The sequence below is a fragment of the Nannobrachium achirus genome (genome assembly GCF_963921795.1).
Source record: "Nannobrachium achirus genome assembly, chromosome: 3".
Lineage (NCBI taxonomy): Eukaryota > Metazoa > Chordata > Actinopteri > Myctophiformes > Myctophidae > Nannobrachium > Nannobrachium achirus.
This window is the reverse complement of record NC_137812.1, coordinates 62,697,633-62,719,839: the sequence shown is the minus strand read 5'-3', so window position 1 is coordinate 62,719,839 and position 22,207 is coordinate 62,697,633. Positions and strand designations below refer to the sequence as shown.

The following is a 22,207-nucleotide window of genomic DNA, read 5'->3' as shown; positions in this document are numbered from 1 at the left end:
ACTATAAGCTGTGTGTGTTGATGTCAGTGGTGTATTGTTCTGATTTTGTTTCCGTTACCTTGCCAACCTCTCCTGCGCCACCCTCCTCTTCTTCTTCATCTGCATCCGCGTCCTGATTGGCTAGTTTCATGGCTGTTTCCAGGACACCCATGAAGTTTTGCTGACCACCCTCGGAGCCCTGGATTGGAGGACAGCCTGGAGGAGCAACACGACACCCACACAATACATCTAACTAAAGGAACACATAACACACGTCACATAATACATCTAACTAAAGGAACACATAACACACGTCACACAATACATCTATGCAATAGGAAAAATCCCTCTCCTCTCACTAATAGTCAAATGAACTTGGGAGATTCACACGGGAGCCACAGGGTCATTAGACCCTGTCTTGGTCAGTTATAAACAGAGAACTCATCTCTTCAACCCATCTTACCCCCACTCCCCTTAAAGGGATTACACCATGAATTTTCATTTTTCCAATTTTTATGTATTTTTTTGGTGTCCCAGCAGCACGTTCTGTCCTCACAAAGTCCTATTTCTGACCATTGTTTTTCTCAGTTTATGGGCAGATCTATGTAAGCAGGTCTCAGTAAGGGCTGTCTGATTTTAGGTCCGATTGTGACATCACAATCGGGACCTACTGCTACTGCTGTTCTGAGTGGGGGTTGGGGAGGCTTGTATGTGTCTACAGGACGGCATGAGGCAGATCGCCCCCCACTACCCCCGCCTCCCCGTTTTTCGCTCCCAGACCACGCCCCAGACCATCGCGATTGGCTGGCTGTACTCGGCTGTACTTCCTGGCCGTGTCCTGTGTGTTCTGTTGCTGTCACGTCGCTCTAGTGTGTAGAAGGCTACGCATGCCGCTGGTGACAATGCATTAGTACTAAAAAGGATGTATGAATACGCGGAGACTTGTCAAAATTTAAATGTGCGTGATTTACAACGCGGCCGATGAAAATGATGTTGTTGGACCATCACTAAATACCATCTAATGATGTATAATTCGATTACTGTACCACATGAATAGCGTGACATTACTGCCCACAGAAAAGCATGATATCGATGTTGCAGTATGCAGTTTATAGCTTCATGTTTGGGGTTTATTTTCAGACAACACAGTGTGACTGCAGGGCCAATTTTGGAAAGAGAGAGAGAGGGGGGGAAAAAAACATCTGGAGACTCCAAGTAGCCAGCGTGGGAAAAGTAGTCTCCTAAATGTATTTCTAAAAAGTAAAAGTAGGCTGCCAATAGCAGTTCATTCATAAGTCTGTACTAGTCCAACTTTGATCGGTTGGTCCAAATAGATCCAGGCTATTTCGAGTTTATTTTATTATTGTTTTCAGGACCAACTGTAGGAAGCGCTGTCTTTTTTGAGCGACGGTCGGGGGCATGGTCTGGGGGCGAGAAACGGGGAGGCGGGGGTAGCGGGGGGGCGATCTGCCTCATGCCGTCCTGTAGACACATACAAGCGTTGGGGAGGGGTGGGCAGGCCTGAGAAGGAGGCAGGAGGTGCTGGGAGAGGGTTGGGGAGGGGTGGGCAGGCCTGCTGAGCAGGAGGTGGGGTCGGGAGGAGTGTGGGGCCAAAACTGGCTCAATAGCGCAGTCCTCCCACTCAGGACAAGGTGGTACTGCAGCTGAAAATGCTCTGAAAGCCAGGCAGAAATGACAGGGGCTCTGTATTCAGGAGTGGTAATTTAGCGTTTTTGAAAAACGTTTTTTTTGGGACACAAACAATGTTATATAAATTATTTTTTAAATGCATGGTATAGAACCTTTAAGGTCTGGGTGATGTTGCTCCAACTACTGCACAGTACACTTAACTATTGTCTACTTGTGAAGCTACTGATCAAGGAAGTGATGTTACTGATACAGTTAGCGATATGACATTACCAGGGTTCCCACACATTTTCACCAATTAATTTCCAAAACTTTTCCAGAATATTTAACCCAATTTCCAGGACTATATAACAGCAATGCCCAAAGACAGGTAGTGTATGCCAGTGATTCTCAACCTTTTCAGGCTGTGACCCCTGAAATAATCCTATTTTAACTCATTGCATGCCAGGCCCGATAGTCCCGAGATTATTTTAATGTCTTTCCCTGCCAGGCCCGATAGTCCCGAGAATTTCCGCCATTTTGGGGGAAAAAAAAAAAAAAAAAAAAAAAAAAAATTTTTTGGACCCCAAAAAATGTAGTAGGCATGATAGAAATCGCGAAATTGCATGTTTAACCCCCATAGCAACCCCATCTATCAAACATGGCAGCCATCTTTGTTTACATTTTAGGAAAACATAATGGCTTGTATCTCATGAATGCCTGAACGGATTTCCATTCGTATTTTTTTGTTTGAAAGCTGTGAGCAATGTGGACACACGTGGTGCATTATCTAGGCATGGGTGTGCATGATCCGTGCACTATGAATTACATGGAAGTCTATGGAGACCAGAGGCACCATAGAGTACGAAGGTATTGTTAAATGGCGGGGAATGTGTTAACTGGGGACCTGGCACCCTGAGGAGCACTAAGAGTTGAGGATTTTTGTATAACACGTTTCTATTGTGAAAATAGCAGATCTACATGCTCACAACGCCTCGCAACCCCTCTAATATTTGACAATTTGGCCAATATTTAATTTGTCATTTCAGAGGTATTAACAAAATCAATAACCACAAGACAATGCATAGCTAGTTTTTCCAGGACTTTCCAGGACCCTTGATCAATTCAAAAACTTTTCCAGTACTGGAAAAATATTTTTGTAAATTCAAAATATTTCCAGGAATTTCATGACCGTGGGAACCCTGCATTACCGATACAGAAAGTGAATCTACTATTAGTTCTACAGTTGTCATAATGTACAGTCTGTCTAAAAAATTCCATGATGACATGTATTGACCTGGTGGCACGGGGAGGTCTGCCAGGTTGACTGGCCGTCCAGCTTTGTGAGCTCTGATGGCATCCTGGTATTGCTGTTAAGAGAAACAGAATGATGAGATTAACTGTTATTCAAAATAGTTTTTTATATCATTTTGATTTGAACTACTCTCATAATATTTTTAGGGAGACAAATGTTGTCTATATATATCGTCGTTGTCGGGTGGAAACCTTGTATGTCCAAAACCGTTCGTTTTGCATTTATCATTTTAACAATTTAAACTAGTGAAAACAGCAGATCTACAAGCACACAACGCCTCGCACCGCGAGGCGTTGTGTGCTTGTAGATCGGCTGTTTTCACTACTTTTGTGCGACGGCCTTGTATGATGAAGCAGGGCTTTACTTTGCGAAAGAACGTACAAATTTGAAACGTGGAGATACAAGGTTTCTGCTCGACAGTGACGATATATATAACTGCATCACACTGTTCTTACAAGTACAAGTGAGCACAGTGATGTGTCCTGGGATCCACACGTTCATACGTTGGACAAAGATTCCAACAGTGCCTTCCCTCTACTGCCCCCAGAATGCTTTAAACGTTCCTACCAAGTATAACAATACAATATAAAAAAATTATTAATTACAAAGAGGAGTGAACCCCCAACCTGAAGAGGTTCATTCACATACTGTACATAAGTTTGTGTACCTTGACAATGCGCTGGTGCATGCGGGCCTTGCGCTCATCTCCTTTGCTCTTGGCTCCCTCTGCTGCCGCTTTGTATCTGTCCATCCTCTGCTGCAGGGCCTCTGCTATACTCCCAGGTGCAGGCAGGGCTTTGGAGCAGGCATGGACACACACAATATAACATACCGGTAGTACTTGTTATGCACATCAATGTATACATTACACAGCTAGTGGCGAAAGATCACACCCACAAGCCAACAGTAAGTGAAGTAAGGTGGCTCAAAATGTTACAAAGAAGTAAGGTATGCGGACAACATGAGCCACAGCATAAATGTGCCTTGGTATAGATTGTACAAGTCTCAAGTCTCTGAAACTCTACTGGAGGAACACTATTCTTTGGTGTTTTGATTATGGGGGTGGGGAGCGCTGTAAACACATCCAAAATCTTCCATATATTCAATTGGGTTGAGACTGAGAGCTGCTGCCTGTTAAGGCCATATAATAAGATCGACATACTTTTCATACTCATTAAACCATTCAGTGACACATCATGCACTGTGGATGGGGGGGGTGGCTTAACAGAGTCGCCGGACGCCCTCACAATAGGGGTTAAGCATTCAGGCATCCTGTACCACTCTCTTGGTATACACCACACATACACTTGCCCACTTGGGAAGATTATGGTGAAGGATGACTTTTCTGAACCATCACTTTTTCCACATCTCTGCAGACCTGTGGTTTTTGGCCCACTGAAATCTTAAGGTGCGCATTTGTCTTTGTAATCAGGAGTTTATGCACTGCAACCCTACTAATGGAAAGGGGTGCCCAGTGGAGTGTACACCTCCGCCAGGCCAGGTGGCCTACCCATGTCAGTCTTGTACAAATACAGACAAGCAGGTGTCGTTAAACAATGCATAAAATATTTGCCAACTGGCAGCTTTCTCAAGAAGCTTGTCAGGACAGACAGAGGCGAACACATAATCTTATCTTGTCCCTGCCCTCAGTCTAGTAGAGATAATGACATCCCTCTCTATGTAGTTGTCAACAGACTGTTCTTACTGACAGTCTGATCATGTCCTGAATTGACATTCCCAGTCAACTGGAAGGAAGAGTTTCTGTTCTGTTTTCCAATGACATATGATATGGTACTATTACATATTGCATCACTGTCATCAAATGTGTGCTTTTGACCATAATGACTGTGACCATAGATACTTTAGTCACCATTAGGGTTGGAGGCGGTAACCGCCGTACCGCCGTACCGCGGTATACCGAGGTCTACCGCGGTGTCATTGTGCTTACCGCGGTAAAAAGACAAAAAAAAGGTCTATTTTTTATTGGAAAACAAGCGAGTTTTAAAACGGGGGAGAAGCGAGGACCGCATGCGCTCCATGCCGCTCTGCTCTGGGCCGTGTACCACACGTTGGAAGCCACATACGTCACTCAGACACAGACCTGCACACGCGTGATTCCTAAACCCACCAGGCTTGAGTTAAGACCCGCCTCGTGGAAACGCGAGGTCTTCCAGGAGTGAGGCGGGTCTTAACTCAATCCTGGTGGGTTTAGGAATCACGCCCTGCACACAGTGCACAGAGCAGGGTACGGAGCACAATTTATGACGGAGCAGCAGCATACACTTTCTCTGTAATCCACTCGACACAAGGATGTTAATACATACCTTGTGTTGTGGCATATCTTTTTTTATTCATACGGATTACTGGCGGAGCGCGGGCCGCGTGGAGTAAAACCGAAAATGAAACTATTTTACTTTCTCCACGCGTCGCACGTTGTGCCCCGTACGGCGCGTCGGCGATTTTATAACCTTTTCTGTCAAGTCTTGTAACTAAAACCTGTATATAGCAGCACTCAATCACTGCGATTTGAGAGTTGAGACGTGACGTGAGTTTACAGAATCACTGTACACGATCTGACTACCCTTCCTCTTCTGGTTTGTTCACACAGCTGTTTGTGTCTGAAAAGCCCAAGTAGCTAGCCTACGTTACTATGGTAACCCGACAGTGCAGATCTAAAAGCTCAGAACGCGTCGCGGATGCGATGTGTTGTGAGCTTGTAGATCTGCTCCTTTGAAAGCCAGACCCGCTGTGCTGTACAGAGAAGTATAACTCGGGCAGTCAGGCTGTGTCTCCTCTCCACTGTGGAGAGGCGACTTTTGGGAAGATGATTGCAATATTTTGGCTTATCGCCGAACCTTAATTAATAGATACGGGGGTGCGGTAATTACCGCAGTACCGGCGGTAAATGGGAAGACGGTAATCGCGGTAACAAAATGTCCATACCGCCCCAGGCCTAGTCACCATTGACAATAATGAACCCTCCTTGTCCAAAATCAAGGTCAACTGGACCTGCTAAACATTTTTACCGGTATACATGCCACAGCACGCTAAGATGCCAATTGCATAAATGTATCATGCAATGCTCCTGTATGGAAGCATCTGCAGCTTCACCCATTTAAAAAAAAAAAGTTGTAAGCCGCCTGCATCTTTGTAGACAACATGCATTACACTGAACTGTGCAGTATTGCTTTTTTGGCTAGCAAGAGGGATTCACATAAACTCACAGTGGTTTACTGGGACCTTACCATCATTTGCCACCGGGGGCGCTACAGCAACAGGAGCAGTTTGAGGAGCCGGTCTGGAGGAGGACTGAGGAGCAGCGGGAGCGGAACGCTCTACCATCACATCTCCTGAGAATGACAGCAGGAGAGTTGAGAAGCAGTGGTGGAAAGAGTACTCAAATGTTTTACTTAAAGCAGTGTTTCTCAACCACTGTGCCTGGGGACCTTTGGTGTGCCCCTGAGAAGGGTCAAGTGTGCCCCTTGAAACTGCTTGAAAGCCAGTATTGTATTTATCATTTTAAAAATGATTTAAACTAGTGAAAACAGCCGATCTACAAGCACACAACGCCTCGCGGTGCGAGGCGTTGATGAAGCAGTGCTTTACTTTGCGAAGAAACATATACATTTGAAACTTGGAGATACAAGGTTTCTTCCCGACAGTGACGATATTTACACCCCTGTATTATGTTGGTGTGCCCATGGATTCTTGGGACATGAAAAGTGTGCCCATGCAGATTAAGGTTGAGAAACACTGACTTAAAGGACGACTTCACAACTTTTCAACCCATCTTCATGTAATTGGTCCTCACTAATGTTCATGATAAAATAGCATAATCTTTTTCTACTTGGTCTGTGTCTCAGAGGAGGGCTGTGGGCAGGTCAGAAATAGCCTCGCAAGCCATCCCGAGTTACGTCATCACCAATGTGCTTCCTTTCTCGGTCTGGTGTCCCTCCCATCGAGTCTCTTTATGAGAAATAGGTTCTCAATTTCCAATCAAAAGGCTGCATTTCGAGCGAACCCGCCTCACGCCGCTCCTGATTGGTCGAGCGGCTGCTACAGCTCTCGCATTTAGTAAACAAACATGGCGGACCCCATGTCCGATGCGAGTTCACAAATCGCAAAAATAAAAGCTGCATTAAGCTAAGTTTTATCTGAAATCAAAGGCTTCTCATTACTTAAAAACGAACAACAGTTTGCTCCTTTGGAATTTCTGTCTGACGATGATGTCACACGATGATGGGTTTCTGAACTTCCCACTGATCTCCTAAGAGACTTGGACCGAGTAGAAAGAAATTGTGCTATTTTACTATGAACTTTAGTGAGGACGTATTATATGAAGATCGGTTGAAAAGTGGCAAAATCATCCTTTAAGTAAAAGTATAAAAAGTGCAATGTAGAAAGAAACACTCAAGCAACAAGTAAAAGTCCAGAATTAAAAATGTACAAACGTGTGTTGGTATAAAAAGGTGCTTGAACAAAGTACCAAAAGTAGAAAGTACTCATTATGAAGAATGTCCCGTTTCAAGTTTTCAAATGTATACAAATCTTTTGAAAATAGCAGATCTGCTTTGTGAGCTTGTATATCAGCCCTATATGTATATAGGGCTGAATTAATTCATTCGTTTTGTAGTAACTAGCCCTTACCCGTTAAAAGATGAGCTCCGAAATGATGTGCAGTGTGTGGGTTATGGGGTGTGCACTGTGCACACAGTATACAGTATGAGGGATGGAAAGTAACTTTAACTGGTGCTTGCATGATAATATGTAGGAGCATCAATGTAAGAAATACCCGTTTCGTTTAATGGCTACAGAGATACTGTGTACCGATCTGCATGATTTTTGGACAACATCTGTAACAGGGCCAGACAACCCACCCCCTCCCCCCACCGCCCGCCACACACACACACACACACACACACACACACACACACACACACACACACACACACACACACACACACACACACACACACACACACACACACACACACACACACACACACACACACACACACACACACACACAGCTGGTTAAACATGTTGCCTCATGCTAGATGCAGAATAGATAAGCCTCATGCTAGATGTAGAATAGATAGTAGTACAGCATGATTTGTGAAAGTGACAAACGGGCTTCACAGTTATGTCAGGTGTGTTCATATGCTAATGGTGATGCGATTTCAGATCAATTGCTCCAGCCACTGAGGAGAAACGCTGTGACAGACACTCAGACAGACAGACAGACAGACAGACAGACAGACAGACAGACATTTGGAAAATTACATGTTTGATAATCAAAATCTACAAAGTAACTAGTAACTAAAAGTACAATAATTACCTCTGAGATTGAGTAAAATATACCTCAGAATTGTACAGTACTTCAGTAAATGTACTTAGTTACTTTACACCACTGTTGATAAGTTGTGATGGGCTTAGGAAGGAGACAAGAGGAGAGGGGATGTGAGAGAGGGCAGCAAAGCAGAGTTTCACTGTGATCGTCTTTTTGTCTAAACCTTCACTAAATTCTCTCTGATGTGTTGCCAGAGAGTTCTGGCTGTGGTTGTAAGCAAGAATGCTGCCAACGGAAGGCTTTGAAAATGCCCTTTATGTAGTGAAAACGATTTGTGCTCATGTAACGTGAAACCTCTTGATCTACAAATACAGATTCTTAACAGACTGATTACTATGTTCTCTAACCTAGCTTGTTCATGTCATCCCCATCAAATGTAATGCATACAATTAATTATTATCCCTATTATGACATGCCATGCCAAGAGATTTCACAGACCAGGTGATGGAGGTAGGGAGGTGAGATCTACAGGCTCTCCTCTGTCCAACCCCGCCACCACTATATCCAGTTTCTGCAATAAAGAAGGTTACACAGTGATTAGGATCACATTAGCACTGACACTGCTTCTCCTTTCTCTCTATGCATGCACATTCTTCCCCACCTTTCCTTCCCATCTATCTCTACCTCCATCTAGTGCAGGGGTGGGCAACTTTGATGATGGAGAGGGCCACTATATTTTCACACTCACTCCAGAGGGCCACAATGCATAATACAGTAAAAAATAACCGATCTACAAGCTCAAAACGTGTCGCAGTGCGGCGCGTTTTGAGCTTGTAGATCTGCTATTTTTGCTATTTTTGAATTGAAATCCTAAATATTTTTTTTGCTATTCTTGAATTGGAATTCTTCTCTTATGTTAACTTTATGAACTTAAATACAAATACATTGGACATGAAAAAGACTAGTACTAGTCATTAATGCTAATAACATAGACTGAAGTAATAAAAGCGGGTCATGTTTGCATGTTTGGAATTGTAACAGCTAAAATCAAAATAGTCATTCACACAGGGCCGCATTAAGTGAAGGTGGAGGCCGCATGTGGCCCCCGGGGCCGCCAGTTGCCCATGTATGATCTAGTGACTAGATAGAGGTCAGACTAGATTCTAGCCTGACCAAAATAGAGATTTTTCAGTCCGATACTGCTGTTTGGGAGTAAAAAAGAAAAATCTGGTTACAAAATCTGGCAATACTCCTGTTTTTACAGTAAATTGTCATACAAAAACCTAACTTTTTTCTTTCTTGGATGGATGCCTCAAACTTGCTTATCAAAAACAAGTTGTGATAAAGGCTGGATACAGTTGAACAATAAACTTTATTATAAATATTTGATGCACAACATAGGAGCATAGTAGATAATGCTGATATAGCACTCTGTTGGGCAAACTATGTGATGAGGCTTGTTCCATGTCTCTCAAACTGTATCGGCCAAAGTAGACACTGATACCGATACACTGCATCTGCTATGGGCCGAAATCGGTCGTTAATATCAACGTTCTGATATACCAGTTAGCCTCTGATGAAAGTATGACTAAATCGAAATCACTAATTTGCATTAAGGCTATTGTTTAAAAGCAAGTAATTAAGAACTTACTTACTGTCTCTCTCAGACTATCAGCTAAAAAAGGCTGATACAGATTGTGACAGCAAACCTCTCGTGTATGTACTATAAAATTCATTATTCCTACCGTACAGTGGTGGATGGTCTTCATAATATACTCACCAAAGACTAAGTTTACAAACATTTGACTACACTTTGTTCAACATTCGTCCAATCAAAAAAGGTTTTAATCTTGACAGTTAATTAACCGGTAATGAGTTTCAGTATGCCATCCCTAATACGGATTTATCTGCTATAGGGCAATATCAGCCGATAATATCAGCCTTCAAATAAATCAGTTAGGCTCTAGTAAAAATATAAAAATCACATTAACAATAGTAGTACACCGAAATAGCCTTTGTGTTACCTTGGCAACGAGGTAGTGTCGTTTGGCCAGTTCTGTGTCTCCACACTGTTTGGCTTGAATGGCAGCTATTTTATACTCCCTCTGCCTGGACAACACGGTCTGTTTCACCTCTGGAAGGGGTGGAATGGTGGTTGGAATGAATGGTGTAGTTGAGCAGAAAGACACACACACCGAAAGGGAAATCAGCATTGAGAAAATGGTGGTCAAGGCAGCAAATGACACACAGATGAAATATGTGAACTAGAAGGTCTGATTGCTCACGGGAGCCCAGTGACATTAACCACATTAACAAACGTGACAGGGTTGTGTGTGTGTGTGAGTGTGAGTGTGTGTGTGTGTGTGTGTGTGTGTGTGTGTGTGTGTGTGTGTGTGTGCAGAACATGGGTCTTTATGCTGCCTTTATCAACCTCACAAAGGCCTTCAATACGGTCAGCAGGGAGGCCCTCAGGAAAATGATGTACAAACTCGGCTGCCCCCCCAAGTTCCTCACCATCCTCCAACAACTTCATATAGGGCAGAAAGGCCAGGTCAAACACACTGGTAGTATCTCAGAGTCCTTCCCCATCAACAACGGGGTGAAGCAAGGGTGCGTGCTTGCACCAACCCTATTTGCCATATTTTTTTGCATGATGCTTCAAGAGGCCACAGCTGGTGTAACAGAAGGCCTTTACATCAGATATAGAACTGATGGTGGTATTTTCAATCTACGCCGGCTACTGGCAAAGACGAAGACCACTGACAGAAACATCACAGAACTACTCTTTGCCGATGACTGTGCCCTCTTAGCACACACGGAGGAGGCACTACAGCTCATGGTGAGCCGTTTCTCGGCAGCAGCAAAGGCTTATGGACTCACCATAAGAAAATAGAAGTGCTCTACCAGCCACCACCCCGTGGAGAGTACAACCCACCATCCATCACCATTGACACTACCTGTCTAAGTGCAGTAAACCAGTTTACCTACTTGGGCAGTGTAATTTCAAATGATGCTTTAATAACAAAAGACATCGACAATATACAGGGCTGTTGTACTCAGTACGCTACTGTATGGCTCAGAATCCTGGGTACTTTACAGGAAGCAGCTGAGGTTGCTCGAGTGCTTCCATCAACGTTGCCTGCGCTCTATCTTAAACATCAGATGGCAGGACCATATTACCAACATGGAAGTCCTGGAGAGAGCCCAGTTACCCAGCATAGAATCCACCCTGCTGGTTCGTCAGCTGCGCTGGACTGGGCATGTCTATCGCATGGAGGATACCAGTCTGCCAAAAGCAGTCCTCTACAGTGAGCTGCGTCAGGGGAAGCGGGACAGAAGTGGACCTCGCAAACGCTTTAAAGACCAGCTTAAATACCAACTAACTGTAGCAGGCTTGGAGGCTAAAACGTCCACAGCCGCTGATAAAAACTCTTGGCGTTCTGCAGTAAACAACGCTGCCGTTAAGCTCAGCAACATCAAGAAGACGGCTGCAGCTCACAAACGTGCTCGTTGGAAAGAATCCACCCAGACCTCTACCGCAGCCACATCAGGACAGAAGTTCAAGTGCACCAGTTGCCCGAAAATCTGCCTGTCAAAGATCGGCTTATATTCACATCAACGTGCCTGCCTCAAAGCAAAGCAAAAGGACCCCAAACTCTAAACTCCTCCTATGATCTTCGCAAGCGAAGAACCAGTCATCGTGAGTGTGTGTGAGTGTGAGTGTGTGTGTGTGTGTGTGTGTGTGTGTGTGTGTGTGTACCTGAGTGCTGCACATGGGGCTGGCAAGGGGTGAGAGGAGAGATGGCAGGTGTATCTGGGGTCAAGGCAGCAGCAGGTTTCTGTGGTGGAGTAAGAAACTGGGGCCTAACATTAGGGGCTGGAGGGGCAGCCTCCCTCAGAGGTTTCAGATTGGTGGGCGGGGAAGGTGCAAGTGCCGGAGCTGTCAGATCCCGCTCCTTGATTGGTTCAGGTTGAGACGCAAGGTTGGGCTTTCCACCTGTAGCAACAGGAGGCGGGATATCCTCCTCGTTGATAGCCTTTCCTTTTTTGACAGAGGCAAGCATGGACTGCAACGTCTAAGATAAAATGGGAAAAAGCATAGTCAAGGTTGTGATCCGGGCGTATCCAATAATAGTCATTCTACCACTTTTTGTGGTCACATGTTCAGATACTGGATTCTGATTGGCTTAAAACAGTGGTAAATCAGTCAACAACCTTGAGTTGGCTCATGGACCCCGCCCACTGTTGTGTTGCAGTTATATAACTAAATAACCTTGCAAGTTATAACTGTGTTTTCTACTTTTCTTTCATTTATATGGTAGAAGTGGTAGAAAAGCAATTTACCATTCGAGGGTCGTTGGCTGATTTACCACTGTTTCAGGGTTGTGGCACGAGGCGAAAGTGCCACAACCCTGAAACAGTGGTAAATCAGTCAACAACCCACTCCCTCTCATGGTAAATGACTTACTTCAACTCCACAGCACATTAGCAGTGACATTCATTGACACTGCTAATGTGCTGTTTTCTATTTAAATCCACATCTTTGGACACCAGCTTGTCTCTTCTCTACACAATCTTCTTTTAGTATTTTGTATGGCTTCTCATTTGATAAGCATTCACCACTTTCTGGAGAACAGAGCTAAACCTGGCTGTTTATTACTACTACCAATATATTAAGGTGCTATTATGTATATTAGTGTAAATGCCAATTATTTTTGCATTGTGTTTTTACAGCTGTTCTTATTTTTCCTGCATTGTACTGCATTTATTTGTCTGTCATTCAATGTTATACGAGTTAAAAAAGGACCCCAAAAGCTTTTTGTGTCGATCCTTTTAGTTGACCTTTCATGAAACTGTGCCTTTTCCTATGCAAACTTCTAATAAAGTCTCACATTTCTTTTACCTTCAGACCACGGTCATATCTCCGGGCTTTGCTGGACTCCCCTGCTGCCTTGGCATTGGAAATGGCTGTCTGATACATGTCAATGCGCTCCACCAGGCGGGACTCCACGCCGCCTGGCCCACTAGGAGTGGTAGGGCCGCTGCGGGGAGTCACACCGGGGCTGGGAGTGACGGCAGGAGGTGCCGGCTTAGGAGCTTCATCATCATCCTCCAAAACCTCGTTCAGTTCTGCCTGTGTACACATTATACAATCACAAAATCACAACATTATGTATTTCTAATCATTTTAGTTGTTTAAAGTTTATGAGCATTCCTTTGATTTCACTAAGCCAAGAAGCTATATTGAAATGTGCCAATTCCTAGCACATTCAAATTCAAGCATAATCTTGGATTTCTAGCACCTGTCCTGCACAAATACTCTGTACATAAAGACAATACATGAGAATAAAGGAATGTGCAAGTCTGGTACCATTAGATCTTCATCATCATCCAGATCTTCATCCCCGCCCTCCTCATCATCCAGGTCTTTCATACAGAGAGCGGCCATTCGCTCTATTTCCACCATAGGCACGGGAGCTAGATATATAAATGTACATTAGAGGGATCACTCCATTATGAAGTAGCTCATCATACTAACTGCAGGGTTCCCACACATTTTTACCAATTAATTTCCAAAACTTTTCCAGAATATTTAACCCAATTTCCAATACTATCTATATAACAATAATTCAGTTCAATAACGAGTCCTATAAGCAATGCCCAACGACAGGTAGTGTATGCCAGTGGTTCTCAACCTTTACAGGCCGTGACCCCCGAAATATTCATATTTGAACTGGGAACCCCGGCACCCTGACGAGCACTAAGAGTTGAGGAATTTTGTATAACACGGTTTTCATTGTGAAAATAGCAGATCTACATGCTCACAACGCCTCGCAACGCCTTCACACTTTCTCCCACTAATATTTGACAATTTGGCCAATGTTTAATTTGTCATTTTAGAGGTATTAATTGTTTCCAGGACCTTCCAGGACCCTTGATCAATTTCAAAACTTTTCCAGTACTGGAAAAATATTTTTCAAATTTCAAAATATTTCCAGGAATTTCATGACCGTGGGAACCCTGTAACTGGTAATAGGTGGCATATAAATTGTCCGGACATCTATGTCTCCCAAAAAGTATATTATCAACAAACAGGAAAGTGTTTTTCTTTCTCACTTCTGCCTCCACTCTTCTTCGCCGGTGTCCCTCCACCCCCTCCTCCCATGAGCGCCAGGAGCTCTGCTTCCAATTCTTCCTCATTCCCTCCATCATCCATCCCTCCATCTGGGGAGAGGTCAAGGAGCAGGCCCAACTGAAAGAGAGTGACAGAGAGTGTGTGAGCAAGCGACCGAGCGAGTGAGTGATGAATAATCATACATACACTGTAAAATGCTCAGTGATAATTTATCCATTTGTAACTCTGATAATGTATAAATCGGGTTGCTCTCTCCATTCCGACATGTCGCCACTCCGACAGTGACTTCTTATTGTCGGAGTGGCAACACTTCCATAGAGGTTAAGGTTATGGTTAGGGTAAGAGATAGGGTTAGTGTCTGTCGGAAAGGAGACATGTCGGAATGGAGAGATACACCTGTATAAATCTAACCAAATGGACCCAGTTACATTTGTACGTGCTCACAGGATTCAGTGTAATGTGGAGACACTTGCACAACTGTCTATTGGTGGAACACAATAGTTCCTGATCACTATTTTGTATATTTTATATTTTGTATTTCCTGATGTTTAAGATTCATGTATATATGAAAACATGTTGGGTTTGTGTTTACTATTGCCTTTTATTAATGGAGAAACGGCCTGATTGATTGGTACAAGCCAATCATAGTGGAAGCTAGTCTTTATAATGGTAATCACCTATTTCCCTGTATACTATTCCTGAAGAAAATCCAAACGAATCGAAACATTGAACTGATTGAAGCAATAAAACAGAGCTTAGTATACCAGTGTTGCGTACTCTATTCTTCTCCGGACAGTTTTAAGCCATGCCATTATTATTTGTTAGGACTTTTAGCTGTCATTTTATATAGTCAGGATGTGTATGTGTTATACCTGGACCATGAGTCTATATTAAAGTTTGAATTAATGGTTAAATTGAATAACTGAATAAAGCATATTGCAAATGATGCATTGCAATGTATTGTAATGTGAAGAGCAAAGGGTGAGTTACCTGTTTGGCCCTGGCTGCACCCTGTCCTGACCCCCGGGGAGGAGGGGGGGCCCGACTGCGACTCATTGACAGTTGTGTTGTTGATCTCTAAACGGTAGCTGAGCAGAGACAAACCATGTTAAAAAGGTTAACATTAACACAGTACTTTTAAGTTTAACACCAGCTAAATCATGGATTAAACGTGTAACTTTTAGCTGTCGCATAGTTGGCTCGGCTAAACGTTAGCTCCTAATAATAGCTTGCATCAGGTACCCTGTAATTTTATAAAAAATGCCAGTGAACAGCTTGGTATTTACCGTGTCTCACCACGATCTTCACGGATTGACAAGTTGCGGACTTATTCAACTATACACAGTGTAGAAATGTAAAGAGAACATTTGGAAACAGGCAGACACAGATTTGTATTCTTGGGTTTTGAGTGTCAAAATATAAGCACGGAGTTATGGAATTTACTTCCTGCATTGCGTCTCCAATAGCAACGCGAGTCGTGGTTTACGGCTTTCGCGGAACACGCCCATTACTGACGCAAAACCTGTAAGCATCTTCCAACTACCTGCCTGGGCAAATTATATAAACAAAACTACAGTGTCCTCGCCTTGAGTCTATCCATCAATTTTCCAATTACTTCCCATTCTCACTTTTGCTAGCTAACGTCATGTATTAGCGTCAGTTAGGAACATTACATGAGCTGGTTCATTAAAACGTGTTTTTCAGGAACACAAAATGCCCAAAAGAAAAGTGAAGACCACCTCAGACATAGGTAAAGTATGATTTCTGTCAACAAAGTGAGCTACCTTGTAATCCATCAAGGACAACCTATAATGTTTCCTTGCCTGGTAGTCATGTCAGACTCAGAAGATAGGCTACTATTTAAGATGGTAACTGGATGGGCACATTAAGATACATTAATAGATTTATCTTTTATTTTATTTTTTAGAAGATCTCCATCCACCCCTGCTGAGGTCACTGAGGTCTAAAAAGAGAGAACACCCAAATGAAGAAGTTTGCCTATCTGCTGATATTTGTACCACATCCCCCCAGCAGGTAAGTTGAGATTAATACAACTGAGTTGAAAACAGGGGAGTCAATTGGGTATGGCAGGGGTATGCAGCTGCCATACCCTGGGTCCAGGGGGAAAAATAAAAGTTACTTTTAAATATAAATCCACAAATGTCTCTTTGTCTATCTGTTCTGGTTATTATGAATGAAATTACAGTAAAATAACTGTAATTAACCACAAATGCAACATTTTACAAAATGGTCACTTTAACAAGGTATTACAATTATATTCTCCACACCTTTATTCTCCCCATCTTGACAAAATGGTATATTCCCAGGTTCCGCAGGTCAGCTGCATAGGTACAATTCATTAATGTTAACTGTGGCACGTTTACTAACATTCCAAGTTTAGCTGCACTTGAACAACGTTCCGGGCTGGATATGGGCTGCCATATCCAGCCCAAGAAACCATAGAAACGGGGGAAAAATAGAATGTACTTCTTAAAATAAATGTATCATGCCTGTTGCTAAGGTATGGCATGGCAACATGACTGGTGTCTTGCATCTGAACTGACGCCACTGTTTGAAAAATAAACTATTCCTATTAAAAAATGCTGTTTGAACTCTCTCTCATGTCCCCAGGACACTGGGATAAATGCCACCACAAGTGCCGCTTCTCTTCAAATTCTCGAGTCCAGTGTACAAGGCTGTACCGAGACCGCTCAACTGGAGGAGGGGGAAGAGCATACAATTACCTCCAAGCAAGAGGGTGATGTAGAGGACAAATCTTCGATGGCAGTTAGCGTTTGTGCAGAGAATGTAATAGCTGACACCGTGGGAGAAACTGTAATGGCATCACCCTGCAAAGATTTTCAGCTCAAGAACCTCAAAGTAGTATTAATCAAGTCAATTCATAATAACGAGGGTGACGAGAAAGAAGAAAATAAATCAAAGTCCCCAACTCACTCACCAACAAATCAATCGCCGCCTCACCAGCCAGCCTCCCAAGGTGATGATATCGGGGATGCAGCCTGTCCAAATGTCTGTGAAGAGCAAGAGTGCACAGGGGAAAACGTGGACCACAGAATGGAGAAAAGCCAAGAAAGCGAACAGGTGCCGCCTAACAGGCTTTGCATTGGTGATGAAAGGGCCGCTGCTGTCGGCTTACCAGCCAAAAAGAGGAGAAGAATGGGAACCTGTGGTATGACGGGGAAGGAGAGGAGTCACTTCTTTCAGGCACAAAACCGTGAAAATACAAAAAGCTGCAGAGATGATCAAGCTGTTAGAGATGGAGGAGGCGGACAATGGACAGTGACACTGAAGAAAGATGACCCATGTCAGGGTTGTTCTGATGAGACTGACCTGGTGACCGAAGACAGTGTTTTGTCATCCTCTGCCCCACCCACAGTAGGGAGGGTCACAGAGCACTGGGAGATGGAGACACAACAGCTGTCAGGATACTGTAGTAGAGAGGACAGGTTAGGATCTTTTGTTGAGAGCCAGTGCACGAGGAAACACCTCACTGACTGACACACTTTTTCTCCACACACATAAGTGCATCAAAGAAGCCAAAACTAAACTAATTAAATGTATTTGCTTTCACCCACATCATTTTAACATCATTGTGTTTTTTTGTATCTCACAGGGCAGGCACAGAAGTCCATGTTTCAATGACTACTTCAGATATGATCAGTAATGCATTGAACCAGGCTGGTGGAGCTGTACCATGCCCAGAAGGGGAGAGCCACCAGGCTGACCCTAACACAGAGCCTGGTCCTGGGCTAGTCATTGATAAGCTCAAGAACGATGCATCTGCAGAGAGTAAAGGAGGGCTAGCCATAACCATTCCTGTGATTGGGGAGGAGCAAGAACTAGAGGAAGCCACTGATGAAAACTGTGAGAAGAAGCCGAGGAAGGAAACAGACGATGGATGTGGAGGACCAGACTGTTATTCTGCCATCACTGTTATTACAGCCACCGCTCAGAATGCAGGGGTTGAGACAGGGCATCAGGAAGACCAGACATGGTCTCCACAGAGGGAGAGCGTGGCCAGGGATGCATCTATGGAGGTTGTTGGAGATGAAGCTGTGCCTCAGGAGGATGCAGACGGAGATGGAGATGGAGATGGGGCGGAGGCTAGAGTTCCATCCACCGAAACTGGTATAGGAGGGTTCAATGGTGGTACAGAGGAGCCTTGTGAGGTTGCAGCGACACCTAGTGGCTCAGAGGAGAATGAAAACGTGAGTTAGTGGTCAAACTGCACAAAAACTGATTTCTGTTTCTGTGCCCAGACTGCCCACCCTATTATGTTTTGCCTTTTATTATGTTTTCTAGAATTTTGAGATATTTGGTGTGTGTGTGTGTGTGTGTGTGTGTGTGTGTGTGTGTGTGTGTGTGTGTGTGTGTGTGTGTGTGTGTGTGTGTGTGTGTGTGTGTGTGTCAAATGGTGCTGTTCAACTGTAAACCTAATAATAATAACCTTGGCACTCACCCCTTTTACTGTTACCTCTTAGGGCCCCCAGACCAGGACCAGCCCATTTGGATCTTGGTCCCTGAGTTACATATCTGACTCTCAGCTGAACAACACTGTGATGTAAGTTAGAGGCAATGGAGTTGTGGATTGGGTGTACAGACTGGACACACACTCATGGGTGGAGGGACTCATCAGTCAATTAACGGGAGGTGTGGGTCTACAAGCTCACAACGCCTCGCGCTGCGAGGCATTGTGAGCTTGTAGATCGGCTATTTTTGGCAAAAAGGATTGGTGTAGAGGGGAAAAATAGCAGACTAAGTACAGAGTGAAAGGTCAAGTGTATTAAGTATTGACGGTTCAAGTGGTTAAATATCTGAAAAACACAAATTGACATGAATCCAAAATACACTGATTGTGCTGTCAAAAGATGAAACTATATGGAATCTATGAAAAGGTTGTGGGGGGTCTCTGCTTCATCTATCGCGCAACTAAGGGGTCCTTGGCCTGAAAACGTTGAAGAACCCTGCTCTAGGTAATGTACCGGAGAGCGGAGATTGAGAAGATCTCCATTTCAGGGACAAGAGCAGAGTTTGTTCTGTTGTCCTTTGTTCTGAAAGAGGCATTGTCTGAGCCATTTTCGGCACTTAGCTCATACACTTATCTAGATATAATTACACTTAGCATATTATAGAATAGTATTAATCAATTTTAATTTATATATAACACTTCGAACATTTCAATGCTTGACAGACGGTAGTGTGATTTACTGCCACGTAAAATAAAGTTAATTCCGTGCAGAAACAGGAGCTGTGTTTGTTTCAAAGACACCTTTGTAACCCAGGAAAGCACTTTATACAGTAAATTCAGTTCATTACCCAACCACCATTGAGATCCTTCAGATAATTTGCCCTGAGAGAAAACTTTCATCAAGGCTTTGCTTTTAATCTTTAGAAAGTAGAAACTAATGTCCTCAGATTTTGAACAAACTTCTTGTTGATTGAAGTGTTGTAAATCAACTAAATTGGCCAGCAGTGCTGTTGCAGAGAGAACCGTATGGAGCTGCTCTCAAGCATATTGGAGCAAATAAAAAACAATTCGCTTCCATCGTCTTCTCACTGCTCCTGTCAAACTATAATCAAGAAAGACAAATTCACTTGTGGCACAACTACAAGGTAGCAACACCGTAGTGCCGATTTAAGTAGTTGTAGACATGTTTATCCCAAATATGTGTAGTAGCTTCTAGGGCATTCACGAATAGTGATTTTTAGTATTCTAATTATTCGACCTCAAAGTATTCGAATAGTAGAATATTCGACAGGACTGGCCAAACTGTCAAATATTAAGTAAGCAAGAGAGCGAACATTGTGAAAATAGCCGATCTACATGCTCACAACGCCTCTATCTGCGGAACCGAGTCACATTAAATGTAATACCTACAATTCCAAGTGCTTGTCAGGGTGGGGGTCCCCAGTTGAAATATGTTTATTTTGGGGGTCACAGCCTAAAAAGGTTTGAGAAACCCTGGTATAAAGCATTAACAAATTCATCCACCAGGGGCATTGACAACTCATTTTTATGACTTCCTTCCTATCTAGCCAAGCTTTATAAACTATATATATATTTTAAAGAAAAAAAAGAAGCGAATATTCGACTTCGGTGAACAACATCGAATAGTGACTTTGACATTCGAATATTTGGTGAATGCCCTAGTAGCTTCTTGTTCTTATGTTGTCCAACACTACCCTCTCCCCTGTCCAGTGAGAAAGAGGTGGTAGAGAGGGATGAAGGTCCTGGTTCTTTAGACTGCCATGAAGATGCTACGGAGGTGGTCTGTGGGATGATCAAGGAACTCGCTGCACTGAAGTATGTAATACTATACCTGATCTACCCTCTCCCATTTCCAATGCAAACCAATCATTCAGGCAGATGTTATGTATCTTTCACCCTGTTTTTTGTATACACAATTGTTATCCAATTGATCTGTGCTGTGGTCTTTCAGGGTTTAATGAACACACTTAGTTTTATTTTACTACCAAAAATACTTAAAATAACACAGAAAGAAATACCACCTCCCTATTTCCCTTGAACCAGTACAGCAGGTGAAGGCTGTTATCCAATTAGGCATTTGACAGAATAGTTTCATTTAGGGCAACAATCATTATCTTTAGAAATTTCACAAATGAACATTCTTAAATATTTCACTTTTAAATGTTTTCTACTCAAATCAACTCTAAAGTAGCTTCAACACCACGTGGTTCATGGTTTGTTTTCACCCTGTTCATTTCTGCCCCTCCCCTCCCTGTGGTGACCTTTTGACTTGTGATGTGATTGGTCAGTGCTTTTAGTCTAAACACAAAGTGTTTCTCAACCACTGTGCCTGGGGACCTTTGGTGTGCCCCTTGAAACTGCTTGAAAGCCAGTATTGTATTTATCATTTTAAAAATGATTTAAACTAGTGAAAACAGCAGATCTACAAGCACACAACGCCTCGCGGGTGTGTGCTTGTAGATCTGCTGTTTTCACTACTGTTGTGCGACAGCCTTGTATGATGAAGCAGGGCTTTACTTTGCGTAGAAACGCACACATTTGAAACTTGGAGATACAAGGTTTCTTCCCAACAGTGACGATATTTACACCCCCGTATTATGTTGGTGTGCCCATGGATTCGTGGGACATGAAAAGTGTGCCCATGCAGAAAAAAGGTTGAGAAACACTGTTCTAGACTATTGCCTGTTTGATGATTGTAGACTGCCTGGCACCATCTGCCTTATTCTTCTTTACCTTGATAGTTTCTAAGCTAAACAGGCTAAATGAAATGGCAGACATTGCCTTCAATTATGTGACTCTACCTACTCTACTTTCTAGTTGGATGGTGATGGTCGCCCAAGATGAGTTGGAGAATTTCGACTGTGACCCATGCTCTGACTAAATGCACACCCAGGGCAGGATTCAAGTCAAGAGCACCCCCACCTTTCAATGTTAACATCCGTCCTGTAAACCTCATTCCCCAAGTTCAAGTCATGTTAATGTTTTCTATACAGTTGCTAATGTTCACTTTGATGTGGTTGATTGACCATCATTGAATAAACATTGTTTAAATACCATGTTCAGTAGTGATTTTTACCCCTTTTCCATCTAGAGATGTATTAGACACGTTTCTTGTTTACAAACATTGAGACTAAATGCACAGGTGACTGTATCATGTAGTCAATTCCACCAATCCACAAACCTGTTGTTTTGGGGACCGCTGGTTTCATTGACTAATTTTGGTACCGACCTGCACGCGCATCTAGTTTTTATCAGTGTTACGTGGACCACAGTGTCATATAAATAGAGAGTTATGACACTTACGTCGACTCCCATAGTGAGCGTGGAAAGCCCATTTACTCTATGGTGGGA

General features: G+C 43.3%; 1 protein-coding gene across 1 annotated transcript in view; it reads right to left on the bottom strand.

The window, feature by feature from the left end:
• The window catches only part of cc2d1a (coiled-coil and C2 domain containing 1A), a 31,721-nt gene extending 15,963 nt beyond the window's left edge, over nucleotides 1–15,758 (bottom strand). Inside the window, exons 1-12 of the mRNA XM_080721051.1 lie at nucleotides 15,633–15,758; nucleotides 15,337–15,434; nucleotides 14,328–14,463; nucleotides 13,582–13,688; nucleotides 13,114–13,344; nucleotides 11,971–12,286; nucleotides 10,235–10,344; nucleotides 8,709–8,781; nucleotides 6,166–6,270; nucleotides 3,588–3,715; nucleotides 2,903–2,975; nucleotides 59–195 (exon numbers count right to left, since the gene is read on the bottom strand). Of these exons, the coding sequence (XP_080577177.1) occupies nucleotides 59–195; nucleotides 2,903–2,975; nucleotides 3,588–3,715; nucleotides 6,166–6,270; nucleotides 8,709–8,781; nucleotides 10,235–10,344; nucleotides 11,971–12,286; nucleotides 13,114–13,344; nucleotides 13,582–13,688; nucleotides 14,328–14,463; nucleotides 15,337–15,402 (1,482 nt within the window). The 5' untranslated portion in view covers nucleotides 15,403–15,434; nucleotides 15,633–15,758. The remainder of the gene's footprint in view (nucleotides 1–58; nucleotides 196–2,902; nucleotides 2,976–3,587; nucleotides 3,716–6,165; nucleotides 6,271–8,708; nucleotides 8,782–10,234; nucleotides 10,345–11,970; nucleotides 12,287–13,113; nucleotides 13,345–13,581; nucleotides 13,689–14,327; nucleotides 14,464–15,336; nucleotides 15,435–15,632) is intronic.
• Between the last annotated feature and the right edge of the window lie 6,449 nt (nucleotides 15,759–22,207).